At 40.3% G+C, this 27,883-nt stretch overlaps 1 protein-coding gene across 8 annotated transcripts in view; it reads right to left on the bottom strand.

The window, feature by feature from the left end:
- Positions 1 to 27,883, bottom strand: part of ARID1B (AT-rich interaction domain 1B) — a 311,032-nt gene that overhangs the window by 212,060 nt on the left and 71,089 nt on the right. For all 8 annotated transcript variants that reach the window (XM_075267670.1, XM_075267667.1, XM_075267671.1 and 5 more), the window contains one exon: positions 781 to 894. In XM_075267670.1, the coding sequence (XP_075123771.1) occupies positions 781 to 894 (114 nt within the window). The remainder of the gene's footprint in view (positions 1 to 780; positions 895 to 27,883) is intronic.

Raw genomic sequence — 27,883 nt, forward strand, 5'->3', positions numbered from 1 at the left:
ACGGCGCAGCGGAGACCACGTCTAAAGGTGAGAGACGAATAGCCTTTCTAAAGGCTATTCCGACGTGTGATCGCCAAAAAAATTAAATTCAATGGTAGAATCCCTTTAAGGAGGAATGCTTGTTACTTACTCCATCATTTACTTCAGTATTTATAGGGGATTCTCCACAGTAAAGCCAAGTTCACATTCCGCACCGTAAAAATCTTCAGAAATCAGCAGAAAGAAAAGTTTTATAGTCTGTGGGGTTTGCACAACTTTATATTTTGTGCTTGTTTGAAGTTCTGCCATCACTGTTTTGACCATCTACGCTGGTCATGTACTTATATGTATGAAGATGATTGTAAGCAATGACTGCAATTTGTTAACTTGTACAAATTTCAAGGTATATAAAGCCATCCTAACTGATAACTAGCTATCCACATCCTATCAAGGCTCACTTGAACGAGAACTGGAAAGAGAGACTCTTTGTAACCAGGTGGCAGATATACTGACCCATGAAAGCTAATATACATCTGTCAATAGCACCCACTATACTATACAAATGCTCTTGAGGACAGATTATATAGATAAAAAATATCTTTTTTTTTTTTTTTTTTTTTAACAAAAGGAAGGCTGAACACAGCTACTCCACAAACAGTTCAGGAGCACAGTGACGTTATCTTTCTTAGCTAGTGGTAAATCTATATTTTAAGTCATACCATATACTTCTCTGGATTATTATATTTGTCAATTGGCGTAAGAGTAAATAAGAAAGAAAGAAAGAAAGAAAAAGAATCTTACTGGTAAACTTGATGGCCTTTCTTGCTGTATTAGGTTTAACTCTTCATGGTTGGTCTTTCCAGGAGTCATTGAAGGAGGTGGAGGTCTGCTTCCATAACTTTCTGCTGAAACATCCTGCACGTATGAACGACAAGAGACTGTTTTTAAACTATACTTTGAAAAAAAATACATGCCAAATACTTTCACACAACACTATATAGTATATAGAAATACAGCACGTAGTTGATGCCTGATTTATACTTGTACAAGGACAAGACCAGAAAGAGTATCATATTATAATGTGGGTAACAAGGATTAGCCCGTGAAAACTTCTCGGTTTTATAAACAATAGAGCAGCTGTCTAAGAATAGGTGATAAAACCGATAATTGCTTTCTGAGGATGTTGAACTCCTAATAAAATATGACCAGTTACTGGAGCCAAGTAATGCCATGAGGGATTGTCAACAAATTAGTTACACACTGAAACAAAAAACCTACATACTCAGTTCTGTTGTCAGTTTCCCTTCGGCTCCTCTTTGTATTACACCAGAGGGAAAAAATGACATAAGAAAGACAGTAAGAAGTGGTTTCCTATTTTACGACTATATCCTCACTAGTTCATAGCCTTTATTTTCTTAAAGTATGAAAAGTGTTATTAATACAGCTGCTATCATAGGGAAAACCATTCAAGTAAATGCTCATTTCCCCTGTATTACAAGGCCGCCAATCAAATTATTAGAAATCCATGTAAAGCACAGATGCCAGAACAACAGATGCACTTTGCAAGAGGCTCTCTGTTCTGGCTAATAATAGGCCCTGAATGGACCCAGACAGCAATAGAGATCTACAGACAATTCCTTAGGCTGGGGACACAGAACTGCTGTATTCTTGTTGCTGTGGAAACGCCGCAAAAAACCCACCGTCCCTGCATTTTAGTAAATCTCATCCACATGTTGCTGAAAAATCCACAGCTGAAGCTGCCTTGCGGTGCGGATTCAGAATCTGGCCGAGGACTTTCAGCACGGCTTCTTAAAGGGGTTGTCCTGTCACAAGGATCCTATCTATAATGCTTGGAAATGTGAATGTAAGACTTTTCCTAAATACACTGCTTCAGCAAAACTGCTTTGTTTGGCCACTATTTCACTTTATTCATTTTTTTGTGGCCACAGCCCTGACCTGAGTCAAGTGATGTGTCTGCCTGCTCTCAGGGGGGAGGGAGGAGGGGCTAAGTACACGGGAGCATGCCTGGAGGGGGGGGGGGGGTAGTTTACCCTTTGGGGGACAGGTGAAGCCAGCAACATCGCTATGTGCCTGCCCTGCATGAAGACAGCAGCGGCAGAAGCGATGCTGCTATTCCGGGGCGGAGGAGCGGAATAACAGCATCACTTCTGCGGCTGCTGTCTTCATGCAGGGCAGGCACATAGCGATGTTGCTGGCTTCACTTGTGCCGGCATCTAACTCCCCGGCATCCGCTGTAATAGGCGGATGCTGGGGACTGTTAGACGCCGGCACAGGCACATCGCTATGCTTCTGCCCTGCATGAAGACAGCAGCGGCAGAAGCGATGCTGTTCCGCTCCGGGGTCACATATGCAAAGCCAAGCGGCGAGATGCCGCCGGCCCTGCGTGCTCATACACCAGTCTAGCCTTCACAATGCTAATACAGACCCACAGGGTCTGTATTCGCATTGTGAAGGGTAGACCGGTGTATGAGTGCGCACGCAGGGCCGGCGGCATCTCGCCACTTGGCTTTGCAAATGTGACCCCGCCCACCAATGACGAGACAAAGCCGGAAGACAGAAGATTTTAGAGGAACGAAGACTGGTAAGTATGCGACGTGGGAATACCCCTTTAATTACGTTAGGTAAAACAAGAGATCTGCAGCATTTCCTGAAATAAATCTACAACAAAAAAAAATGATTTTTTTTTTCTGTTGCTGATCTTCAGCTGCGTAAATCTGGAGACTTTCACTTGTGTGTTCTAACCCCTTAAACTGCCTGGATTTTTACTTTCTTTCTGTGTATTTCAAGTGGTAGGTCAATTTCCACACAGATTTTTCCCATAGTGTGTGGAGATTTATAAAATCTGATCTACTTTGTTGCTACTGTAAACTCTCCAATTTCAAGGTGGAAAATATACAGTGTATTAGCTCAGTGTGGACATGCAATTTTGAGTCTATATAATGGTAACATTTCAGAGCATAAAGGAAAAAAACATTTCAAGTCCAGAAAAACTGGTTGTTCATTACTCTTTTACACAGTTAAGTCTGTGGGACATACATACACTATAGTCAAAAAGAAAGTAAAGTTATAGTTTTCTCCAATGACTCTGCAACAGTAGGCCTCATCTCTGACGGAGACGACAAGGAGTAGAAAGACTTAAACAGGAAGTTTGTGGAATGGTGTTAGCGGAACCATTTCAGGATTAATGTTGGGAAGACCAAGGAGATGGTGGTGGATTTTAGTAAGTGGAGATATGCACCAAAACCAGTGGACATCCAAGGGCCGGGCATTGAGAAAGTCAAGACCTATAAGTACCTGGGTGTGCTCCTCAATAATAAGCTGGATGGATGTGGATGGACAGCGCAGATGTGCTGCACAGAAAGGGCCACAGCAGGCTCTACCTGGAGGCTGAGGGCCTTTGGAGTCCAGAGCGCACTGCTTAGGACCTTTTTCAACTCTATGGTAGCATCAGCCACCTTCTACGGAGTGGCCTGCTGGGGGAGTAGCATAACAGCCAGGGAAAGAAACAGCCTAGACAGGCTGGTTAGAAGGGCTAGCTCTGTCCTGGGGAGCCCCCTGGACCCAGTACAGGTGGTTGGTGACAGAAGGACACTGTCCGTGGCAAGCTTCATGCTGGAAAACAACTCCCATCCCATGTAGGAGACTGTGACGGCACTTGGCAGCACTGTTAGTGACCGACTGCTTCACCTTAAGTGGGAGAAGGAGTGCTATCGGAGATCGTTTCTCCCAACCGTGGTCAGGCTGTATAATCAACATCAGGCTAAGCAAAGATCACTCCGCACAGAGAACTAAATAATCCTGAGTCTTTCTTTTTTTCTTCCTAGTTGCTATGACTCCTAGTATATTTTCTATCTGCTATTCTGAGCTTGTATGTGTTCGTTCTTGAATTATATTACTGTATTATCCATGCTACTGTAACACACTGAATTTCCCCATGGTGGGACTATTAAAGGATTATCTTCTCTTCTCTTCTAATGCCATTCATTGTGTAACACTGCAATACTTTTAGGAGATCCTCTGGTGTTTAGAGTTGCTTTATATTTGTCTTATTTTCATGAAAATGCATATCCAACCACTTGATAACGGAAAGCCATTAAGGTCAGTCATGAAGGAAGCCCTAGACCCATGATGGTGAACCTATGGCACGCATGCCAGAGAGGGCACACAGAGCCCTCTCTGCTGGAACACGCGCCATTGCCCGAATTGCTCACTAATTTCAGTGTAGGCCGCCTACACTGATTGTAGAGTGTAACCCCTGCCCCGACACTTAAATGCAATGGGGTGTGTGCCATGGCCTTCAACAACTTCAGCCAGGAAATAACAGGCACATGTGAAGGAATTCAACAAGCAGAGTCATAGGTGTAGGATAGGAAGAGGTTGTCAATCAAGGTGTAGGATAGGAAGAGGTTGTCAATCAAGTGTACAATGGATAGAGCCCTTGGAGGCTCTGACCGGTCTCAACTGCTCTTCAGTTCATTTGCATATTTCTCAAAACTGTTTTATGAAAGTAATGATGCATCGTCTGCACTGATGGTGCTCAGCATAATCTCTACAATGCACTGTGGCTAGTTTAATATTGACACTGCAGCAAACCACAATGATCAGGAACAAACCTTTCTGATCATCACCATCAAGGGAGTTCGTGTACAGGGGTCTATAAAGTGAAAAACTCAAATTTTCAGTGTTCTGCAAACCGCGCAAAAAATATCAACGTCTTCACAACAAGGCAGATATCTGAACATGAAGCCGCACTGAGTTTAGTCCATTAGACATGGTAAAGGTATGACTGCCATGATTTGTTTATTTTGGGGTGGCTCAGGTCCCAGATTTGTTTGAATTGGTTTAAAACACAGCATATAACATTGCCAGGGCTCCCAGGAACCTATCCATCTAATTTCTAGCTCTCTATGGCAAACACTGCTGACGTTATATCAACGTGAATGTAAAATTATTATTCACGGGTGCTTCAGACCCTAGACTATAAGAGGTGTAAAAAAAATAATTAAAAAACCCCAAAACAAAACATATTCCTACTGACCTTTCCTCATTTACTTCTTTAATTAATGGGTTTTTTTCCACTTCCCCTAATATCACTGAACTTAAATCAATCATAGACGCGCTGCTGACAATCTATTATCTTCTATGTTACATAGAATCTTTCAACAAACATTTGTCTCGTGAATGTTTGTACATTTACATTGGCCAATTATTGAGATGGACTTTTCCTAACCTTTATAATTGCTCTGTATAAAGGGGCCCCATGTATATATGCCTACCAGCCTTTATAATTAAAGGTACAGGACCTGAAGGTAACTGTTACTGATGACCTATTCACTGGATAGGTCATCGGTTTCAGATCAGTCAGGGTTTGGAAATTGCTCCACTCACATTCAAATCAATGGGAGTGGGGCCTAAGTTCCTGACTGCTACACTATACTACATTATACCCCATTCCCTCGAATATGAAAAGGGCTTCCAGCTGTATATCTAGTATGTAGCTTCCAGCGGCCAAAACACCTGATCGAGATGGGGTCCAGATGTCGGATCCCGACCTTTCTGATACTGATGACCTATCCTCTGGATAGGACCATCAATATCAATTACCTTCAGGTCCTGGACAGACTCTGTAATGCGATTGTTGGGGCACATACAGTTCCATTATTGTTGGCTGCACATCCTGAGATATACAGGTCAATATACCACTGACCATTGAGTGTCTTGTATGCTGCATAAAAGATACAAACAGCTTGACAAAAGAGATGGCTTAATGTGTGGTGACAGTAAAATAAAAAACAGAACTGAAAATAATGATTTTTCTAAATATTGCCACATAATGATTTAAGAGGTTTACTTGTACTAGTGTGTTGTAATGCTGGCCATACCCATAATATTGCTGCTAGCTGTATGCTTATTCGCTGACAACCATCTCATCAGAATCTTCCTATATACATTCACACATGCTCATGTATGGATAACAAAGAGAACAAGAAAACAGTTACAAATGCATACCAGTTTTTTCTCTTCCACTTTTGAAGATTTAAATAGATCTATGTATATATCTATTTTATTATATAAGATATAAGACAAGGTGGTTTACTTATGTAAAATATTCCTGAAACATTTCAACACAATTATGAGATTACTAATGACTGAGATACATGTGCCAGGTGAAGAAAATGGGCAGTCACTTCCTGCAACTGGCAAATAACCCAGGCAGAGGTATTTTTGGAGCCAATAATTGCAAAAGAAATTGTTGCAAGACTACACCAAATACAATGGGCCACAGACTATAACCTTCACGGGGCCTTTGTGGAGCAGACATGCAACAAGATGATGGATAATGGCTGCTGATGCCATTGAACCACAAAAGTTTTAAAAGGGAACTGGAAATGCAGTCCAATACGTCCCATAATGGCAGTATGTTACAGAGCAGGAGCAGAGGAGTAGATTGTTATATTCTTATGTGGGAAAAGATTCAGAAAAACTAGTAATTTGTTATCTAAGAATTGACTATTCTGGGCTTAGAAGTCTAGTGGGAAGTCCTGCTCAACAATTAGAAGCCATCTCTGCAGGCAGAACTGCCCACTAGACCCCCAAGTTAATACTAATACTAGTTCTGCTGAATAATTTCCCACAAATATAAAATCAATCTACTCAGCTCGTCTGCTCTATAACATGCAATATTCAGATTGTCCTGCTTTTCCTTAGAATGATTGTATTTTATTCTTTAAAAAATAATTTCTGGACAACCCTTTTAAGTTACAGTATGTGTCTGTTTTTAAAGAGGCCCATTGTTGTCTTCTGGCAGAAGTCCCTGCCATACGTGACTGCTGAGGCCAATCAGCGGCTTTAGCGGAAGGGATTTGGGACGTCACAGCCGGCAAGGAGTTACACTTCAATAAGACACTGGTGCAGAAGGACAGGACCGGACTGGACCGCACTGGGAGGACACCGAGGACCAAGGACAGGCGAGTATTATTTAAAAAAAAATAACTAAATTTCACCTCCCCCTGGCCTATTTAAAAAATATTTTTTTTTTGCCCAATTTAAATTAAATATTTTCGCTTTTTCATGACTGTATGGATTTTTTTTTTTTTTACTCTTGATGCTTCTCCACTTCAATTCTAGCTTTGTTTTAGCTTTGTAGATAGTTTTGTCATGGTGTCCCACAGGATTGAAAGGTCACATTCCAAATTAGTGACCATAAGACGTGTACAATACAGAAACTTCTCTAATGTACAACATATGCAAAGAGTTAGGACCCTTGTACTCTACAGAGTCCCATCTGTGGAAAGCTGTCCGTGTGTGGGCCGGATGTCCCAGACTGACCATGGACGAGTACATAGGGGCTCTGAACAGCCCAATCGCTACAGTAATGAACTGACGTAACGCTATAAGTTCATTACTGTAGCGATCAGGGGGCTCAGGAGCTCACTGCATCATAATGCAGTGACTACTATGCGCATGGAACATGTGCAACTGTCCACACAAGGACCATTTCCGCAGACAGAACTCTGAAAAGAACCTTTAAGAGAAGGGGGCTGGGGGGTATAATAAGCTCAGTGCATGTCATAATAGGCAATTCATTTGCTCAAGACATATATAGGCTTCCTACTATCTTTGAATTGTTGGGTATATCATGGTGTGTAAGCACATAACTTATGAACTTCCCTAGATCAGGAGATCTGAGGTTAAGAGGGGTTGTATATTTTTGCTTACTACTTTATTAAAATCAAAAGTTAGAATTAGGAAGAACACCAAGAAACACATTAAAGTCAGACTTTTAATGGGGGATATTAAGATAAGATAAGATAATCCTTTAATAGTCCCACCTCTAAACCCATAGAAAACACACCCATAACTGAATCCTGTGTATCAGCAGACAGGTACACAGTTTATAGTGTAGCGAGACCTGAAAAACAAAGATCAGCTTGCAGGGCACATTTCGCAACGTGTCTACACTGGCAGAAAAAGTGGCACAACCAGTTCTAGCTTATACATATTAAGGTAGATTACAAAGACAGCACAGCTTTTGCAAGTACATAACCCTTCTACATGATATATAAAAAACAATACACCATTCCATAGCTTTTTTATATACTTGGCTTGAGTAAGGCAGATGGAATCAGTTCTTACTGAGTGACAGAATTTCTCACTCATTGTCATAACATTAAAGTCTTGATAAAGCCATTCTGATTTGACTATTGTAAACAGGCTGCCACCAGCTGGTCAATTTCCACGCATCTTCCTAAGTGAGCATATGACACTGTTAAGTGCATTTTCTATCGTTAAAAGATTGATTTCTGTATCTAAAATATCAATGTCGATTTGTGGAAATAGCTCAAAACGTGACCTTATTTTAATACTTTGCTCTCCTGAACAATGAGCTAATGAGACATATTGGAACACCAGGATCTATTTGTTAATAGGCAAGTTATACTTGTGAATTCACAACAGTGAGGTTATTGCAGGCATATCACAACCATTAAAAAAAAAAAAAGTCACGCAGCCAATATTCACTGTAATGTTTATATAGGGTAAGAGTATTAAGGGTCCTAACTAGAGATGAGCGAGTAGTACTCAATGGAGTAGGTGTTTGATTGAATACTCGATTGAGTACTACTAGCTGTTTGAAGTTAAGATTCGATGCAGAACCAGCGTTGATTGGCATAATGCTATACATTGCCAATCAACTCTGGTTCTTCTCTTACCTTTAGAAGTCTTCTCCCTGTGCAGCGTCCCCGCGGCGTCTTCCGGCTCTGAATTCAATCTGCTAGGCATCGGGCCTGGGCAGAGCCGACTGCGCATGTCCGCTTGTAGTGCGGGCATGCGCAGTCGGCTCTGCCCAGGCCCGATGCCTAGCAGAGTGAATTCAAGGCCGGAAGAGGACGCGGGGACGCTGCGCAGGGAGAAGAACCCAGCCTGACCCTCACTCATGGACTTGGTAAGTAGAATTTGATCGAATGTTGCGTACCCCTGAAACGAGCATTTCCCCCCATAGACTATAATGGGGTTCGAAACCCGTTCGAACAGTCGAACAGTGTGCGGCTGTTCGAATCGGATTTCGAACCCCGAATATTTTAGTGTTCGCTCATCTCTAGTCCTAACCAAAAGCTGAATTTTCAAGTTTACTGTGGTGTTCAGTCACAAAAGTAAGGGTGGACTTAGCACAAAGTCAGCCTAATCACTCAGGGTTTATAAGATAAGATAATCCTTTAATAGTCCCACCATGGGGAAATTAAGTGTGTTACAGCAGCATGGATAATACAGTAATATATTACAATAAAGAACACATACAAGTTCATAGCAGATAGAAAAAGACACTAGGAGTCATAGCAACTAAAAAGAAAAGAAGACTTCAGCTTCATTTAGTTCTCTGTGCAAAGTGATCTTCGCTTAGCCTGATGATTATACAGTGACCACGGTTGGGAGAAAACACCTCCGATAGCGCTCATTTTCACACTTTGGGTGAAGCAGTTGGTCACTGACAGTACTGTCCAGTGCTGTCACGGTCTCATACATAGGATGGAACAATTGGGCGGTTTCACCTGGCTTAGTTCAGGCTAGAAACCCATGTGTCAGTGCACGTACCCACATGAAGCTCAGCTAAACTGCACTAGCCACTTTGGGAAAGTTAGATGTTAGGTTTCATTATAATCCTGTCTGCAATACCTGAAAAGTAATCTCTATATAACAGGGAGAGCCAGCATATCAAAAAGCTTAGTAGCCAGCACAAGAACAGAAAGATTTCAATATATTTAAAAATAGGTCATGACAATGAAAATTAAGCAAAACTCAACCAAGTTTCTAAAAAAGCAAAACAAAAACAAAACACTCACCACCCTACAGCTCAGGTGTACTCACTATTGTCTTTTGTGTCCTATTGTATGTTCTATTATTCACCTTTTCAATATTACACTCTGGAAATGACAGCTCCCCTTAAGTTGCTGCATTATTATATAGGGATTCATATTTGGTCTCTTTTTGACTATTTGTTGTTTTTCCCTTTTGAAAAATTAATAAAACCTTAAATAAAAACATTTTTAACATAAACACGTTATATATTTTATGGTCATTTTCTAATACACGTACTCTTTAGACATTTCTTATGAATGCTAGAGTAACAACTCCATTCTAAATTGCTGACTGCATGTTTGTGAGCAAATTAAAATGGGGGGAAAAAAACTCAAACCATCTGGATGACAATTCACCACAAAAAAACTCATTCTTGAGAGTGTGCTTTGGGTCAAGCTGTTCAGCTGGTCCCAGGACTTTGGAGCCCTAAGCTATCCATTATTTAATTCCCAGGGGTAGCAAGGCCAGAAGAAATATCGAATCAATCCATGTTGTTTCTGCTTTTGTTTAGCCTTTTTTGCAGGTTCTTGCATGTGAAGTTTTTAGTATGCCATTCAGTTTCACTTCCCTGAAACTCTAAGGGAGCCTGCACATGGAGTTTACGCTCGTTCATTCTGAACGTAAAACTCATTCACAGTAAGCGGCGTAAAAAACAGATCTCATTGACTTAAATGGGTGCCGGCATACGCACGCTCCCCTTTGAAATCAATGGGAGGCTTTTTTACCTATTGCTTTCAATGTGATACACGCGTATTGTACAGAGTTACAATATGTCAGAAATTAAGCTTAGGAAGAATAGCATGCAAAGCCTTACAAAACCACCATCACAAGGCTGTACACAGCTTAACACCTACAGATCTTTCCAACGTCCCTATAAAAGAGGTAAAATATGACAGTGAAAAGCAATGACACTGTGGCCCCCTAAACGTACACATAAAACAGATATATGTGGCTACATAAAGCAATTCTTCAGAAAAGCATGCCTCAAGGAATTCTGTGATGTTTCTCTGCACAGTTATTTTTGTCATGGAAGAACAAGGATAGTAATCCACCAAAGAAACTCATCACTGTGGCGGAGAGGAAGGTAGATGTTTTATCAAATATTTTCTTTTTAGTAGATGTGGATTGGTATAAAACTAAAATAATATTTTATTAGAACTTTGAATATATCTCGGAAAAGTAAAGATATGTTCACACAGTGTAGTATAATATGTGCCCATATTGCAGCAGAATTCTGGACATTGCCTAATTTTGCATGTTGCACTAGCCATACAATAAAAATGGATGACGTTTTTTAAATGTTGCTTTCTACATCATAAACTGAAAAATTCTTACAGAATCTGCCTACAGAATCTGCAAAAGTGATCTTTAGTGAATAGGGCCCTGACAACTCCATCCAAACAATACACACTGCCATAAAAGTAGTTTGTTCCCCAGCATAAACCAATGTGCTGTCCACAGGGAGATGAGTTGTATCACTGCGTACACCAATAGCTAAGGACGTCATCTGCAAAAACATTGTATGGTCTGTGTTTTTCTGAGTACTCCAAGTTCTGCTCACACTCCAAAGACATAGTGTCCCCACTTGGGACCATGATGACAATCTAGTAAAAAATGAATATAATTGAGCAGCAGGACACATGCTTGGAACAGGGAACAGCCACTCGCTCTCAGAAAGTAGGAATCGCCCCAATAATCATATACCCACCAATTATAAAGTTATCCCCTATCCTATTGATGGGGGGGGATAACTTCTAAACGTGGTACACCCCCTTTAACTACAGTGGATTTAAAACTAAAACCAATCTGTTATATCTCACTTCGATAGGATTATGTGGCACATAAACTAGAAGCAAAACGTTAATATATATTTCTTAATTTTTCTCATTTCCAAGACTTTTTGGATACTCCTTCTGTGTGGGCTAGCTGCTCTCTATAGATTGACAGAGCACTTTAGGTAACAAAACAGTACACAGTGGATGCTTAGCACTTTTAATACTGTCACCATATAACACAAAGGTTCTCGGACAGTTACACAATAGGCAAACAAATGTACAAGTCTTAGCTTTCTTAATAAAATCTGTCTGAAAGTTTCGAGCCTATCAAAGAGTATGGAAGTGGGTAAAGTACTGGAGGTCATGGAAAGAATTTGAACAGTGTTTAAAGGCTCAATAAATGTGGGATTATAAAACTTTACATGGAAGTGTGTGGACAAAGCAAGGATGGGATGAGAGCAGCCTTTGTGTAAGAAATACTGTATATGATGCAGGAAAAAGCATAACGGGCACTAAAAGCATTAGGAATATTAAAGTAAAAGCAAATTCTATTAACTTTAAAAAAAAATTACAATTTCATAAACAGTTATAAAAGTTTGCATATGATATTTTTCTTGTTTATTTCAATTTTCCTAACATAAGTACAGTTGACAATTATTGTTACACAAACACTCAGAAGTATGGCAATCCTAACAACTAGAGATGAGCAAGTACTATTTGAAACTCCCGTTTCGAATAGCACGTACCCATAGGAATGAATGGACGCAGCCGGCACGCAAGGGGTTAAGCGGCCTGGCTGCCGTCAAAGTCTGCATGCCGGCCGCTTCTATTCATTCCTATGGGTGCGTGCTATTTGAAACGGCCGTTTCCAATAGTACTTGCTCATCTCTACTAACAACTAGGATTAAGAAATAAACTAAAATATCTTTCCTTCGTATTGTAAGTGTTTGTCTTGGAATATCTGAAATGTTCCAATCTCCATTCTGGATTACCCCTGCCATAAAAAGTGTGAATTCAATAGGAATGACACATTAGGGCACGTTCACACAATCCAGTTAATATACGGTTAAAAAGCCCATTGGAAAAACTGGAGTTTCTCCTCTAAAAAAAATAAAAACCTCCAGGTATTGACAACTAGGGCGAAACTGTAAGTAGTTCTGTGATGGTTTTGTTTTTTTGTACACGGAAAAAATTGCATATTAATAGCAGTTACCGGTTATATACTACTTGACAGTTTAACGTCTGAGATACAATGACTGCAGAGGACGCCGACGTCACGCTGATGCCCCTCAATGTCTTTAGCACTATTTTTTAACTTCCCATATTATATGTTGTGGAACAGCACACTTAGATTAATATAGTACAACCTGTCTCTCCACAGTGAAACTGAGCTGTAAGGTTGGATGAAAACTTTATTTTTACCTCTATTTTTAGTAACATTTTCTTGTTGGGAAAAAGAAGTGTCACATTCAGATGTTAGAGGTTAGTGAATTGTAAACTATGAAAAATCCTACATAGAACACACTTTTTTTTTCTTGATGCTTTAAACACAGTATCCTCTGGGTCTAGCATTTCTTTAAGTAGTTTTCATCTATATGTACTTATAGGATAGGAAGGAAAAAAATCACCAATAAAACAGTGTGCACCAAAACTGCTTAAAAACACAAAAAGCAGCCCCCATAAAGCAACACCAGTGTTGTTTGTGTCATTATTTCTTAGACAGAAAAGCTTTAGAGTGCAAAGTTTTGGTGTGTACTCACATGCTTAGTAATGATCTGCTTTTTTTGTCACAAATTTACTAGAATTGTGGCAAAAGATTCTGTTCCCGCAACTTTTCCAATAATATGTGTTCTATTCACAAGTCATTTTTCACGGTCCCTTAATAATAATACAATTATATAGCGCTAACATATTCCGTAGCACTTTACAAATTGTTGGGTTGAAATACAGACAAAAAGACACATTACAGAGTCAATTCACACAATGGGACTGAGGGACCTGTTCACAAGAGCTTACAATCTATGAGGTAGAGGGGTTGACACAAGGGGTAGCAGGGGTGATATAGGAGGTAGCAGAGGTGACATCGGAGATAGCTTTGCTTATACAGTGGTCAAGTTGTTTTATGAGACAGAGTTTATTTTCATTACACATAAATAAAGCTGTATGAGCAGTCACTAGTCAGTGTCCTTTAATCTGCAGAAGATGCATGGACATATAAAGTTACAGTCCGATACAGCATCACATCCCGTGGAGTAATGTGGGAGTGTGTACAGAGGAGGGTTCATTTTTGGGATTCTAACTTCAGAAGGGTTTACATTAGGAATTGTGATAGGCCTATCTGAAAAGATCTGAAAAGATCTTTAGGATGCGCTTGAAGCTGTAGAAATTGGGAATTAATCTAATTGTCTGGGGTAGAGCATTCCAGACAAATGGTGCCACTCGGAAGAAGTCTTGGATACGGGAGTGGAATGTTCTCATAATAGAAAATGTTAGCCTTAGGTGAGCAGAGAGCACGGGTTGTGTGACAGACGAGGAAGGATATGTAGGGAGGTGCAGTATTATGGAGAGCCTGTGGATGAGGGTGATAAGCTTATATTGTATTCTGTATTTAAAGGGATTCTACCATTAAAACTTTTTTTTTTGTGGATAAGATGTCGGAATAGCCTTTAGAAAGGCTATTCATCTCTTACCTCTAGACATGGTCTCCGCCGCGCCGTTCCTTAGAAATACCGGTTTTTACCGGTATGCAAATGAGTTCTCTCGCAGCGATGGGGGCGGGCCCCACCGCTGCCAGAGAAGTGTCTTCAAGCACCGACTCCTTCTTCATCCACCGCATCATCTTCAATGTCTTCCGGCGCAGGCTCGTAACTTCTAGCAGAGCAGACTGCGCAGGAGTACAGGTCACAGGAAAATGGCCGCTTGCACGGTATTGTTAGCGGCCATTGTCCCGTGGCCTGTGCGCCTGCGCAGTCTGCTCTGCTAGGTTATGAGCCTGCGCCTATTTCTGAGGAATGGCGCGGCGGAGACCACGTCTAAAGGTAAGAGACAAATAGCCTTTTTAAAGGATATTCTGATGTCTTATCCACAAAAAAAAAAGTTTTAATGGTAGAATCCCTTTAATAGGCAGCCAATGTAGTGACTGGCACAGACCGGAGGCATTGCTGTAGCGTCTAGACTGATAGATGAGCCTGGCCGCTGCATTCAGAATTGTAGAGGAGAGAGTTTAGTAAGAGGAAGACCAATTACAGTAGTCAAGTCGAGAGTGAATGAGGGGGGCAATAAGGGTCTTTAATGTTTCCATAGCAAGGAAAGGGTGGATTCTGGAGATGTTTTTGAGGAGGAGATGACATGAGTGTGCAAGTGATTGGTTATTGGGGGGGGGGGGGAGTTAAGCGACCCATAACACCGAGGCAGTGTATAGTTACTAACAGAACCCCAGGATAGATACATTCAAAGCCAAGCTACAACCTAAAAAAAATTGTGAATAAGTGTGAAGTACTGTAATATTTGCATGTAGCTGTATAGCGGGTCTCCAGAATCAATTTTACTGGTGGCACCCCAGTCCAACGTTGGCTTGGATTCACAATGCCCCTTGAATCTGCATTTCATAACCTGAGTACAGCAGTCTATATTCCGCATGTATATAAGGCAATTATGGGGTTACTTGCATTTTAATTTTGAACATTGAAGAAACTAAAACAAACACACACTAGCGTTCAGGTCTCCGTTCTGTGGTTTCCATCTTCTGCATGCAGAAGACGGAAACCTGTCAGACCGGGTCCGGCTGTGAGTGGTGGTGAGCATTTTATGCTCTCCGCCGCGAAACCGGTTTTTTAAAATTGGACACAGAGTACTGCATGTCCGACTCTGTGTCCGATATAAATAAAACGGTTTCGCGGCGGAGAGCATAAAACGCTCACCACCGCTCACAGCCAGACAGCTTTCAAACCCATTCAAATGAATGAGTTTGAAAGAGTCCTGCAGGTTTCCGTCTCCTGCCTCTGTTTTGTGCAGGAAACGGAAACCTGCAGAAAGGAGACCGGGCGCAGATGTGAACGAGCCCTTATTCAGTTTTCTTCAAGCAAGTCCCATTAAATGGTCAAATAGATATGTGCCGTTACATTTTTGCATTTTGCTAGTAAACTCTTTTCACCCACCCAGAAAATTTCTGCACAGTTAGAACAATTAAGAAAACAAAAAAAGCCTTGCAATATGCAGCAAGTATTACCATTCAAGCATATCTTGTTGTTCTTCTGTTGCCACCTATTAAGCAAAGGATTCTACAGACTGTCACCTATTTTCCTGTAGGAGATTCTAAATGATAGAGCAAAGTAGCACATTGTAAAACTGCAAGCTGAGAGTTCGCAAAAACACTACACAATAAAAGCACGGAAATGACTGATCAAGCAGAATAGGTGATATAACCAACTGTGTGAATTTCAGAAATTCACAAGCGAAGAATCTCTTCATTCTAGGCTGAGACTAAAAACACATGCAAAGATGAGAAAAAAAAATCTGAAATGACTACTGTGAACTAGATAATAATAAACTCACAGAAGAACCATTGATTTCACTATGCAACACGCAAGCCGCAGAACTCTCCTCTTTGATCATTGAAATCAACCATAACACCTTCCTCCTACCCTAGGACTTGGGAAGCAGTAAATCAAACACACAGATGTATTCTCTTCTGACATTAAAGCACGTGTTGAGATTATTCTCAGAGCTACGTCCATACACCCTATGGCTATTGGCAGGATTTCAAGCTAAAAGACTTTGGCATGTAATATTAAGGGAAACCTTGACTTGGCTCAAAATGAATAATAATAGACATGGATAAAAATATCGTCTGCAGCACGGGAAAGATCCAGACTTACATTTTATGCTTATTGATGTAAGACTAGAACAATTTTCATCTGCATTTAGCGAAATATGTTAATTGACATCATTAAAGGGAATGCTCACACGTGACAGATTTGTTGCATACATTTCCATGACTATCCCATTCATTTAAATATGCATATACTGCAGAAACAACGCCAACCAGACGTCTCAAAATGGAGACATTTCTACTATATGTTAATACACACACAATTGTATTACTAGACAGTGCAGCTTGAAGCTGGGGCCCCACACTGTGAAAACACTGTGGCAAAAGTTGCAGAGTTTTACTGTACCTGCAAAGTGGAAGCGATTGCGGCTAATCCCATCTGCACAATGCAGAAAAATATCCGCAGTGGAAATGCTGCGATTTAAAAAAATAAAACTCAGCGTGTCAAGTATACCTACGGAAACGCTAGCGCTTTTCGTGTAGGAATAACAGGTAACCGAAAGCTTTCTGCGTTTTGACTGCATCTCGCTACGTGGTGCCTTAGTCTATAAATAGTTTAATATTCTTTTTTTAAAATATTGTATCCCCATTGAACAATGCTTTTTCATTGAAGCATACCTAAACTAATCAAGCAGCTTTTGATTTTCTGCCAGCATTTGCAACAGTAATATATTTTGTAATATATATTATTTTCAGATTTTGGTTCATTTCCATTAAATCTTGCAGTAAAATTCACTTTGTCACTTCTCTATTTTTTCCTCTGATTCCTTTATTGCAGAAACCATCTTATTCTCTCTCAGTGAGAGTATGGGGTGGGCAGACTCTTGTATAAAAGCTGAAGCTTCTATCAGTTACAGTATATCTCAGGCATTATAAAACCTTATTTCAGGCCATATTGCCAGTTGAAAATACCGTAGAGATATGGGAGGTGAATAAACATATATACAGCCTGCACATACTGTGTTTTCAAATGGTGATATCTTCAGAAATGAGTACAGGTAGAACTGCAGTCTTTGTGACATATAAAAGCTGAGAATTCTAGCTTTCATGTGACACTACTGTTCTACTCTGTTCCCCTCTTACAATTTTGCTAGATTCATTTTTTTGATTTTATATAATTTTAGGCTCTGGTCTACAAAGACTTGGCTTAAAGGGGTTGTCCCATTACAGACAGCTATCCCTTATTCACAGATGTGAGACCCCCAGGGATCAGGGGAATGGGGGAATAAGACTCTCTCTGCATCCTTCCTTTTTGTGAATGAAGCACCAATGCGCTTGCATGACTAGTGCTCCATTCACTGCTATTGAGCAGCTGGGACTGCAGAGAGCAAACAGATTAAGTGGATGGAGATTAAGTAGATTTACTATTCTCAAACATTTGTTGATAAACTCAAGGTGTCAAAATAAAGTCACTTTAAGGCCAAGTACAATTGTATTGGGCAAAATGGTGTCATGAGCTACAGTAACCTGACCAGCCACTGCACTGTGAGTGGAACTGTGTACTTTTGGCTCACTGTATTACTTGCCTTTTGTACACTGTGCTACTTACTCCCTGTGCCGAGCTCCTGATCATTTCAGCTGAATCTAGGGGTGACAGGTGTCCAACCCCAAATGATCTGATATTGAGGAATTATGCAATGGATTGGTCATCAATTCTGTAAAATGTGAAACTGATGGGTTTGTTATAAATAAAAATAAGGCTGCCATATATCATCAGCTTCAAGATTTACTATTACCTTAAAGCTGATGTACACCTTTTCAACCATCATTTTATGTTTCCACTGCATTTAAAATGTATATATAGTTCCTATGCAAAACGGTTTTATAGTTTCAGAGTATAAGCCAACCATGTATGTAGTCTGATTCTGCAGACATGAATCAATTTAAGGCTCTTTCCATTCAATGTTGGATGTGTGCACAGCTTATAGATCATAGATTTATATGGTCCAAGTGCAAGACAAAAGATTCCTTATGGGATAAGTCTAACTGGTACGCATTGGCATGCAGAATGTATTGCTATGTAGAATATCTTTTTGTATAAATGAACTGAAAGGATATCAAGACAAGAATACACACTTAAAAATGAATACTGTGCAAGCTTTTTGTTTTTCCAAACAAACTGACCATGAGGTTTTCATATCAACAGTATGTAGCGTTAAAGTTTAGTACCAGCTAGAGATGAGCGAACAGTAAAATGTTCGAGATTCGATATTCGTTTCGAGTAGCCCCTCAATATTCGACTACTCGAATCGAATATCGAACCCCATTACAGTCTATGGGGGGGGGAAATGCTCGTTTCAGGGGTAGTCAACGTTCAATCAAATTACACTTACCAAGTCCACGAGTGAGGGTCGGGCTGGATCCTCTGAGAAGTCTTCTCCGTGCAGAGTCCCCGCGGCGTCTTCCGGCTCGGAATTCACTCTGCCAGGTATCGGGCCTGGGCAGAGTCGACTGCGCATGTCCGCACTACAAGCGGGCATGCACAGTCGACTCTGTCCAGGCCCGATGCTTGGCAGAGTGAATTCCGAGCCGGAAGACGCCGCGGGGAAGCTGCACGGAGAAGACTTCTAAAGGTAGCATAGCATTCGGCCAATCAATGCTGGTTCTGCATCGAACTTTTCCATTCAAATAGCGAGTGGTACTCGGATCGAGTACGAGTATTTTGAATACCGTAGTATTTCATTGAATACCTACTCGATCGAGTACTACTCGCTCATCTCTAGTACCAGCCCATTTTGTGTAGGTTAGGAAGAAAGCAAGGCAGAAAAAATGGACTAACAAACCATTGCAGGATCACAGTACTAACAGATAATCCATGAGCACCCAACATACAAAACAGAAAGGTCTCTTTAATCAGATCTGTTGATTGAATGCATTAAAATACCACACGAAAATGGCTGCAGAAGTATAAACAACCTTTACAGATATATTTTATATTTGTATACACTTGCCGCATGGTTCAAAGTACAAACCAGAAAGCACATCTACAACATGTTATAGGGGAAAATGTGTAAATGTCATACTTTTATTTCTTCACATTAACACCTCCTAGAGCTTTTTATTTTCCGCAAAGCTGAATTTGTGTTGTTGAAATCACTTTAGCAAGCATTCATCATCTCAAATTATCATCTCAGGACGCAAAATACTATGGGATTAACACGCGTCTGGTATTGGCCAGCATTCTGTTAAGTTAGTGGAAGTCAAAGCTCTGAAGAGAAAAATTCCTTTAATGGGTGACCAGAGGCTAAAGAAAACTATGTGCATTCAAAATGAACATTTTTTAAAATAATACTCGAGAAAAAAAATAGCCCAAAGCATTTCTAACAAGTAAATGGGAAAGCAAAGCAATTGGAATATAGCAGTTAAAAGTAGTAAAGTGTAGAAAGAAGCTGTCAGTAAGGGCTGAGACACGTAGTCATAATTTATAAATACATTAGGGATTTTCAGATATTGCTGGTAAAGAAACAGGCGCAGAAATGGAGCATAAAACTCAGAAGGTCTCATGTAAGGATGACCACTTAAGTTGCAAGGTTGAGGAAACGTAGATAATGTGGTTAATTTCTTTGAGCACGTAAAGACATGTACAAATAGGGTGCATAGGTTATTATTCTCATTGCACATCTATAAAATAATACATTATACTTGACCTCTGCTACATTTGTAACATCAGTATTACATGGGAGTAATTTCATTCTTTCACCCCTTCCCCAAATCACCAATTCACCACCAGTCTTCATCACTCTCTGGTATCTGTAAATATAGTCACCAGTGAGCTCTCCAATGCCTTCCCCCTTAAAGAGGACCTTTCACCACTTTTGGGCACAGGCAGTTCTATATACTGCCAGAAATCCGACAGTGTGCTGAGTTCAGCGCACTGTCGGCTTTCCCGATCTGTGCCCGGTGTAAAGAGCTTACGGTGCCGGTACCGTAGTGCTCTATGGTCAGAAGGGCGTTTCTGACAGTCAGTCAGAGACGTCCTTCTGCCTCGCGGCGCCTATCGCGCTGTACTGTGGAGCAGGGAGGAACGCCCCCTCCCTCTGCTCGCAGTACTCGTCCATAGACGAGTATTATCAGGAGAGGGAGGGGGCGTTCCTCCTGGCTCCATAGCACAACACGATTGGCGCCGCGAGGCAGAAGGACGTCTCTGACTAATGGTCAGAAACGCCCTTCTGACCATAGAAGAGCTACGGTACCGGACCATAAGCTCTTCACACCGGGCACAGATCGGGAAAGCCGACAGTGCGCTGAACTCAGCGCACTGTCAGCTTTCCGGCAGTATATAACACTGCATGTGCCCGGATATGGTGAAAGGTCCTCTTTAACTGTCCGTTCACAAAGATGTCCGACATGTAGGTTTTTCCTGTCCGCTTGAAAAGTCGGACATCTTTGGAAACGGACACTTAAGGACAGGCACGGACAGTAAAAGAATGCACCCGATGTCCATTTAAATGAATGCAAAATGTCACGGACACAGCTAGTGTCCACTGCTAATGTCTGCACAAGATTTTGAACGGACATTAGTAGCAGACTCTAGCTGTCGGACACAGACGGTAGTGTGAACGCTCCCTTACAGCACATGCTCTGATCAATCCCTGACAAGCAGGGTAGAAGCAGTTTGTATAGGTTGCTGGTAAGTGATCAGGAATCATCTAGCAGCATGGAAGGTAAGTGAGCGGGTGTATTCACCAGCACTCAGCTCAGTAAATGGATGTGCAAATTCATATGTACTTCCATACATCCAATGGCGTCACATTATATAAAAGATAAAACTCTCCAATCAAAATTCAAATTAAATAATTTATGATTTTTACCAAAAATTTTATATTTACTGGTTAGAAAACCCCCTATAAACTAAGAAAGGTAGCAAGCATCAAATAAAGTAATGTGATGTGTAATTTATGTAACATGCCTGCATATGTAACTCCCCCATTCACAGCATTAAAACTGGTGTGCTACATAAATTGCATAGCTTTTCAAATAAAAAGAGCACATACTTATTAATGGAAATATAGCAATTTTTCATGCGTTATGCTTAGGCCTCATATAGCAAAACAAAGCTGTAAAAAGCCTCTACCAAAAATCATACAACATAAATGCGGTGTTTTTTCCACAGTAGTTTTTACTGTGTTTACCTATGCATTTTTAATTCTCCTATTATATCTATAAGGAAACTGCTTGCTATTCCATAGCTAAAATTAACATTTGAGTTTTTCAAAAACAAGCACAATTTTTTGAAAATGCAGTTTTTCAGAAGCTATCTTTTAATAAAATTTGTAAAATGCAGCAATTTTTCTCCACTTTGTTTCCACAGCAGCCAAAAAATTCTGCAATGTGGAGTCTTAGGGCTAGTTCACACAGGGCAAAATGGTCAGGATTTTGATGCGGAACCCGCGTCAAAATCCTGCTAAAAAAAAAACCTGCCTCCCAATAAAATCAATGGGAGATGGTCATTTCCTTTCTCCGCGAGTGGTTTGTTCCCGCTCGCGGAATAAAAGAAGCGAGCTGCCCTTTCTTCAGGCGGATTTCGCACATCCACCACGCGACACCACTCTCCAGACTAGGCCCAGTCATTTGGGCCTAATCCGGAGCATAAACCGGCAGCCGTGATGGAATGTGCACATGCGGAACTCTGTGTGAACTAGCCCTTAGCCTTGGATAAATTCCTTCCCACTCTCTCAATCGTCTGATTGGTGGGGGTCCAAGTTAGGTGCCTTGTATGACTGGAGCAGCAGTTGAGAATCTGTACTGCTGCTCCATTCATGTCTATGGGACTGCCAAAGAGAAGTAAATTACAGAGGTCAGACCACTACCAATAAGACACCTATCAATCTTTCTGTGAATAGCGTTAAATCTTGGAACATCCCCTGTAATGACATAAATAGAAAAACCTCTACAATATTCCCTGCTTTCAGAAGGCCACTCCTAATCTCTAGAGATGAGCGAACACTGTTTGGATCAGCCGATCCGAACAGCACGCACCCAAAGAAATGAATGGAAGCACCTGTGACGCCGGCAAAGTCAGCATCACAGGTGCTTCCATTCATTCCTATGGGTGTGTGCTGTTCGGATCGGCTGATCCGAACAGTGTTTGCTCATCTCTACAATCTCCAAAAATTTGTGTAATTTATTTATTTATTTTAAATTACTGTATGATGTATGTCTAATTTCTTAAAACGAGAATGCTTTTGTAAAACACATACAATTTAAACTTCGTGGTCAGATTTGTCACTCTATATATTTCCCATTCCTTTTGTAGCTATTCTTGGAATTGGCTCAAAAAAATAAAAAAATAAAAAAATGCTGCAAAATCTTCAACAAAAAAAAGCAGCATTTCCACAACATGGGGCCTCAGTCAAACTACAAGGTTAAGATAGAGCACAAGTTAAATGACTCCCATAAAAGATGCCAATTTTCTTGCTCTGCAGATCATCTATTCACTATATTTTAGTCTCTTTCAATCTTAAGTGTCACACTATGTGAGTGTAAGTAGAAAAAGACATCAGATTTGTATACGGCTTGACAAAATCATAATACAAACCAGGAGAAAGTCACATGGGCCCTATACAATCCCTAGCATCAGGTCTCATTAAAAGAAAAATGTGTTCTAAGAGTTTATGATCAGGAGGGAAAGGAAAAATCCATTTCACTCTCGCTGGCAAGCTCCATGGGTCCACTAAAACCAAATCATTTCACCGGCCTACATTCCAATAGTTTTATTATCAAGTTAATTAATAGACTCCTGTGCTAATATCTAAATGCTAAGCAATTAATGGCACTGAACTATAAATGGCCTTGTCTTTGCTCTTGCAGCAAAACCTTATCAAGTAAATGCAATTCTATCACTTCAGTGATTTAACACAAGCTTGGTGAGGTTAATATTCCCTGGCAAATGCAGAGTGTGGCGCTGTTTTAATTAACCTTCTGTGATTTAAATAGTAAGAAACACTTGAGAAACCTACAAAACACAATAATACAAACGGGATACACAGGGAGGCGCAGGACATAGCGCAGATCAGATTTGTCCATTTTGATCCACTAATTAGTAAGGCTTTGCATTTAGAAAGTGGCTAACTGCTGTATCTCTATAGCTTAAAGGGGTCAGTCTGGTCTGAAAGGTCTCCAAAACCAGGCGCAAGCACCGTTTAAAACTAATTTGTGGTGCACAGCAAGTATTCCTATTTTTTTGGTTCTGATTTGGGGGGGGGTTTGTGCAAACACAGGCAAAATTTTGGTTCACTTAAACTTAAGTTTATTTACAAAACAGTTTTCTAATACTGGTGACCTATCAAATTGATAGGAGTCGGGTTTTTGGACCCCACATCAATCAGACAGCTTCCAATGACCAAAGCAACTGCACAGGACCAGGCTAGATGCAGCTCTGACCTTATTCATTTATTAGGCACACCATTGTAGTCCTGTCCAATGTTTAGCAATGGCAACAGGCAGAGGCTTAGCTATAGGTGTTGCAATGATAGAAATCACTACCAAGCCCAAGAGCCTCGGGGGTTCATAGACCTCTTTACAACATAAGACGACTCCAGTATTATAGGGGGCAAATGGAAAATGGGAGTCCTGTTACATATTTTGCATTGGGGCCCATGAGCTTTAAGTTAAACTGGCACCACATCTTCAGTACTGAAGATTTGCACCATGAATTACTTGAATAGGAGAAGAGCTGTTTGTGGCCCCATCCTGTGCAGCATCTTCAGGTGCCAAGGCACAGGCAGATCAACTAAGACAACAATTTTATCTGGAGTCAAAATGATCACCCCTTCATAAATTAACATAAGTTCCAATGGAGGGAATGGTGTATCTATTGACCTACCTAATGGTATGATGGTACGTTGTATAATGTCCCCTACAATGCACTGGTTTGGCTGGTCTGAGGAGCAGTTTCCAGGTGACAGACTCCCTTCCGCAAAGCTTTCAAAGTTATGGATGTTGCATAGTAATTCATTGGTTTTATTATCATTTTTTTTGTGTGTCACAGACAGGGCACATTAGAGAATATCAAGATAACTATATTAATGTGCCATTTGTCACGAGTTCACAAAACTTTGTATGTCATCATGATTTGACAAATTAAAAGATAATAGTGGCAATGGTACTTGCAGACAAATACTAACCTGGTATTAAATCAGGAATTGAGCCTCATCGTGATGACCTTAGCTGGAAAGTTGTTAACCATTCAAAAGTAAAAATGTACAAAGTACAATAGATAATAAATACAGTATTAAGTTCTTAATATTTCAACCTCTCATTCAAGTAAAAGCCATACCGGATTTTGTATATATATATAGGTAGACAGGGATTGGCATAAAGTAGATGAGCACATAATCCTAAACAGGAATGCACAAACAGATAAACCATGTATCTAAGCCTGGTGGGAAAGGTAGTTCACCAAAGTGTTTGTGTTAGGCTGGTTTTAAATAACCGTGTGAATCCGGACAGCTGTGAATTAAAGGCATGAGCGCCGCATGGGGGACACGTGGATGTCACTTGTGTGCTGCCCGTGCTATCGTGGACCCAGTCATTAAATGAGCAGGGCCGCAAAATAGGATAGAAATAGGACCTGTTCTATATTTTGCGGCACGGACTGTGTAATTCACGGTCATGTGTACAGACCCAGAGATGAATGGGTCAATGTGATATCCGGGAAAAACACGAATAGCACACTGATTTCAGCCACGGTCATCTGCAAGAGGCCTTGCATGGATTTTGATGTACATTGCAAACACCACATGTGAAAATGGTGGCGATTTTGTGCACAGATTTTGATGCAGATATTCCTGATCCTAATCCCTACAGTGTCCATTTGCCCACAGCCATCAAAAGGTACAAATCTAGATGAAATCCAGACTGGATGCACCACAGAATATTGACATGCTGCAGATTTTAAAATCCATTCAGAAAAATCCACAATAAATACATTAAAAAAAAAAAAAAAAAAAAAAAAAAAAAACACCACATAGAAACATAGCAGATTGATGACAGAAGATGGCTTGGTCCATGGAATCTGCCCTTTTATTATTACCATTTTATCTTAGAATAGACATGTTTATCCCAGGTATACTTAAATCCACCTACTGGAGATTTCCCAACTACATCTGATAGAATTTTGTTCCAAGCCTCAACTACTCTTTCAGTGAAATAATATTTCCCGACATTTCTTCTCATCACCCCCTTAACTAAAACTGGTATTAAATTATGCTGAGCATTAACCACATGAAACTGTGTGTAATCCTGATCAAGTGCATTACCCCAAAAGCCAAAACTTGACTCATCTTAACCATGAAATTGATGTCCAGTACTTTTGAGTGTATGAGCATTAAATATTTCTTGTATTAATAACAAACCAACAGTCTGACAAGTCTTCAAATAAGGTTTCTTTTATTCAGAATTTTTCCAATAAATAATACTTTACAAAAATAATTTTAAGACTCCACCAATACAAAAAGTGGTGATTAAATGGAAAATTGTGATGGTTGGGGAGTTACTAGATTGCTGGAAAATGTGTCAAGATTACTACTAGGCAAATTTCTGAATAAATTTGCAGCTCCAAATAGTAAGATTGGTCTTTTCCTCTATATTTTTATTCTTTTCATCGATTGATTTGACCACAAAGAATTAAAAGTGGAAAAAGGATTGATATTGTTGTTATAAAGAGTGGTTTTGAGTAACTGTTTCATCTGCTTTATCTTATCAATAGAACAAATAATTTACTAAATAATCCATTAACAGGATCTTCTAATTAACATGCTGCTTTTTTTCTTCACAGATAAACCGTATCAAGTATACGTTTCCATCAATTTACGGGGAGAGACCTAAGGACACAAGTTTCTTTGTACAGTCGAGTGGGAGTTCTCTCACAAAGTGGGACTATGCGTCTGATTCCGAATGTGAAACCTTCAGTTAGATACATTTAGTACTTAACAGCTTGAGAGGAACACAAGACACACTTCCTCATTTTATTATACCAACAGCTATTGTCCATATCTGCCATTTCAGGGGAAAGGATAGAGGACATGAATAATTTTGCAATCTTGACTCAGAACCCATAATTTTATATGCATCCGGAGCAAAATCTGTTTTTTGTGTTATCAAGAATTGTCAACATATTAAGATATACTGGTAATGATATACATTTTATAGAGTAATTTGGTTCCATTTAAACAAAAATATAGATAGTGTGTCACTTCACAGACTTAATTTCAACCCAACTGGGACTAATCCAGATTGCATAGCAAGTGCAGACTCCTTTATAGCTTTAGGAGTCCCTGTACTAGCTCTTTCTGACACACAGGATCTTTCAGATAAGACAGAACCATGGCTTATCTCCAGGTCCACTGAGCAAGAAAAGAAACTAGAGTTTACTGAAAGGGTGGGATGGAGTCCTGCTGTTTAGTGTATTAGCTGGCACTGGCTACAAGGGAGGGGGTCAGGAGGAAATTCCTGCATCCACTGTAGCTAGTCCCTGCCAATACTTTACATTACAGCAGGACTCTGGACCAACCCCCCCCCCCCTCCATTTAAATATTAATAACCCCCTATTCCAATAATATACGATTGTATACAAACACGTACATGTAAACACTCCCTTGGGATCAGTAAGGTAAATAAATATTGGCTCCTAGCAGAGAGGGGATTTTTATATATACAGTATTGTGCTTCTTTGTATGTCATTTTCTATTTTTACTGGGGCTGGGAGCAGGGTAGAACAGAGGGAGCCTGAAGTACCAAGATTTCCTCGGTTCCCTCAGTACTTTATTATCAGGAAGCGCCTGGGTATTACCAATGTTTTTTGCGGTTTTGCCTTTCAGGTTACACTGAATAACTTGGATTATATCACGTTAGACATTTTAAAAGATCATCATTTTCAAATTTTTTTTTTTTTTTTTTTAAATCACAGAGGACTGAGGGAAGAGTTTTTATCTCAAAAAAATGTTTGAATTCATTATTGCCACCTCAGTACATGCCACCATTACTAAGGTGGAGCTTAACTTTAGCTTGTGAAAAGGTCACCTCCCCAATTATTATAAAGAGCCGGGTATCAGGCAATACCTAAAGCGAGTGCTGGATAATGAAGCAATCACAGACTGGTATAAGGCTGGGAAGGACCAGGGAGCTGCAGCTACCTGTATCTGGATAGTTGATAGAAATTGGGGGTAGGGGCACAGTGTTTGTTTAAATAAATAATTATAAAAAAATGACATTGGGTTCAGACTGGGTTCACATCTGTGCTGGTAACAGTAACAGTCAAAAATTGATGGCTGAACAGTCTGACTTTTTCATACAGTGGTTTCAGTTTTAAACATTGGATACCTGACAGATTCTATAATAGTCAATGGGTTAGGTCAGGCACTGTTAGTGTCTGTTGTTTTAGAAGTCCGTGTGTCCGTTGTACTGGTCCCTCTGACCCATA

The sequence above is a fragment of the Leptodactylus fuscus genome, chromosome 3, assembly GCF_031893055.1.
Source record: "Leptodactylus fuscus isolate aLepFus1 chromosome 3, aLepFus1.hap2, whole genome shotgun sequence".
In the NCBI taxonomy this organism is placed as follows: Eukaryota; Metazoa; Chordata; class Amphibia; order Anura; family Leptodactylidae; genus Leptodactylus; species Leptodactylus fuscus.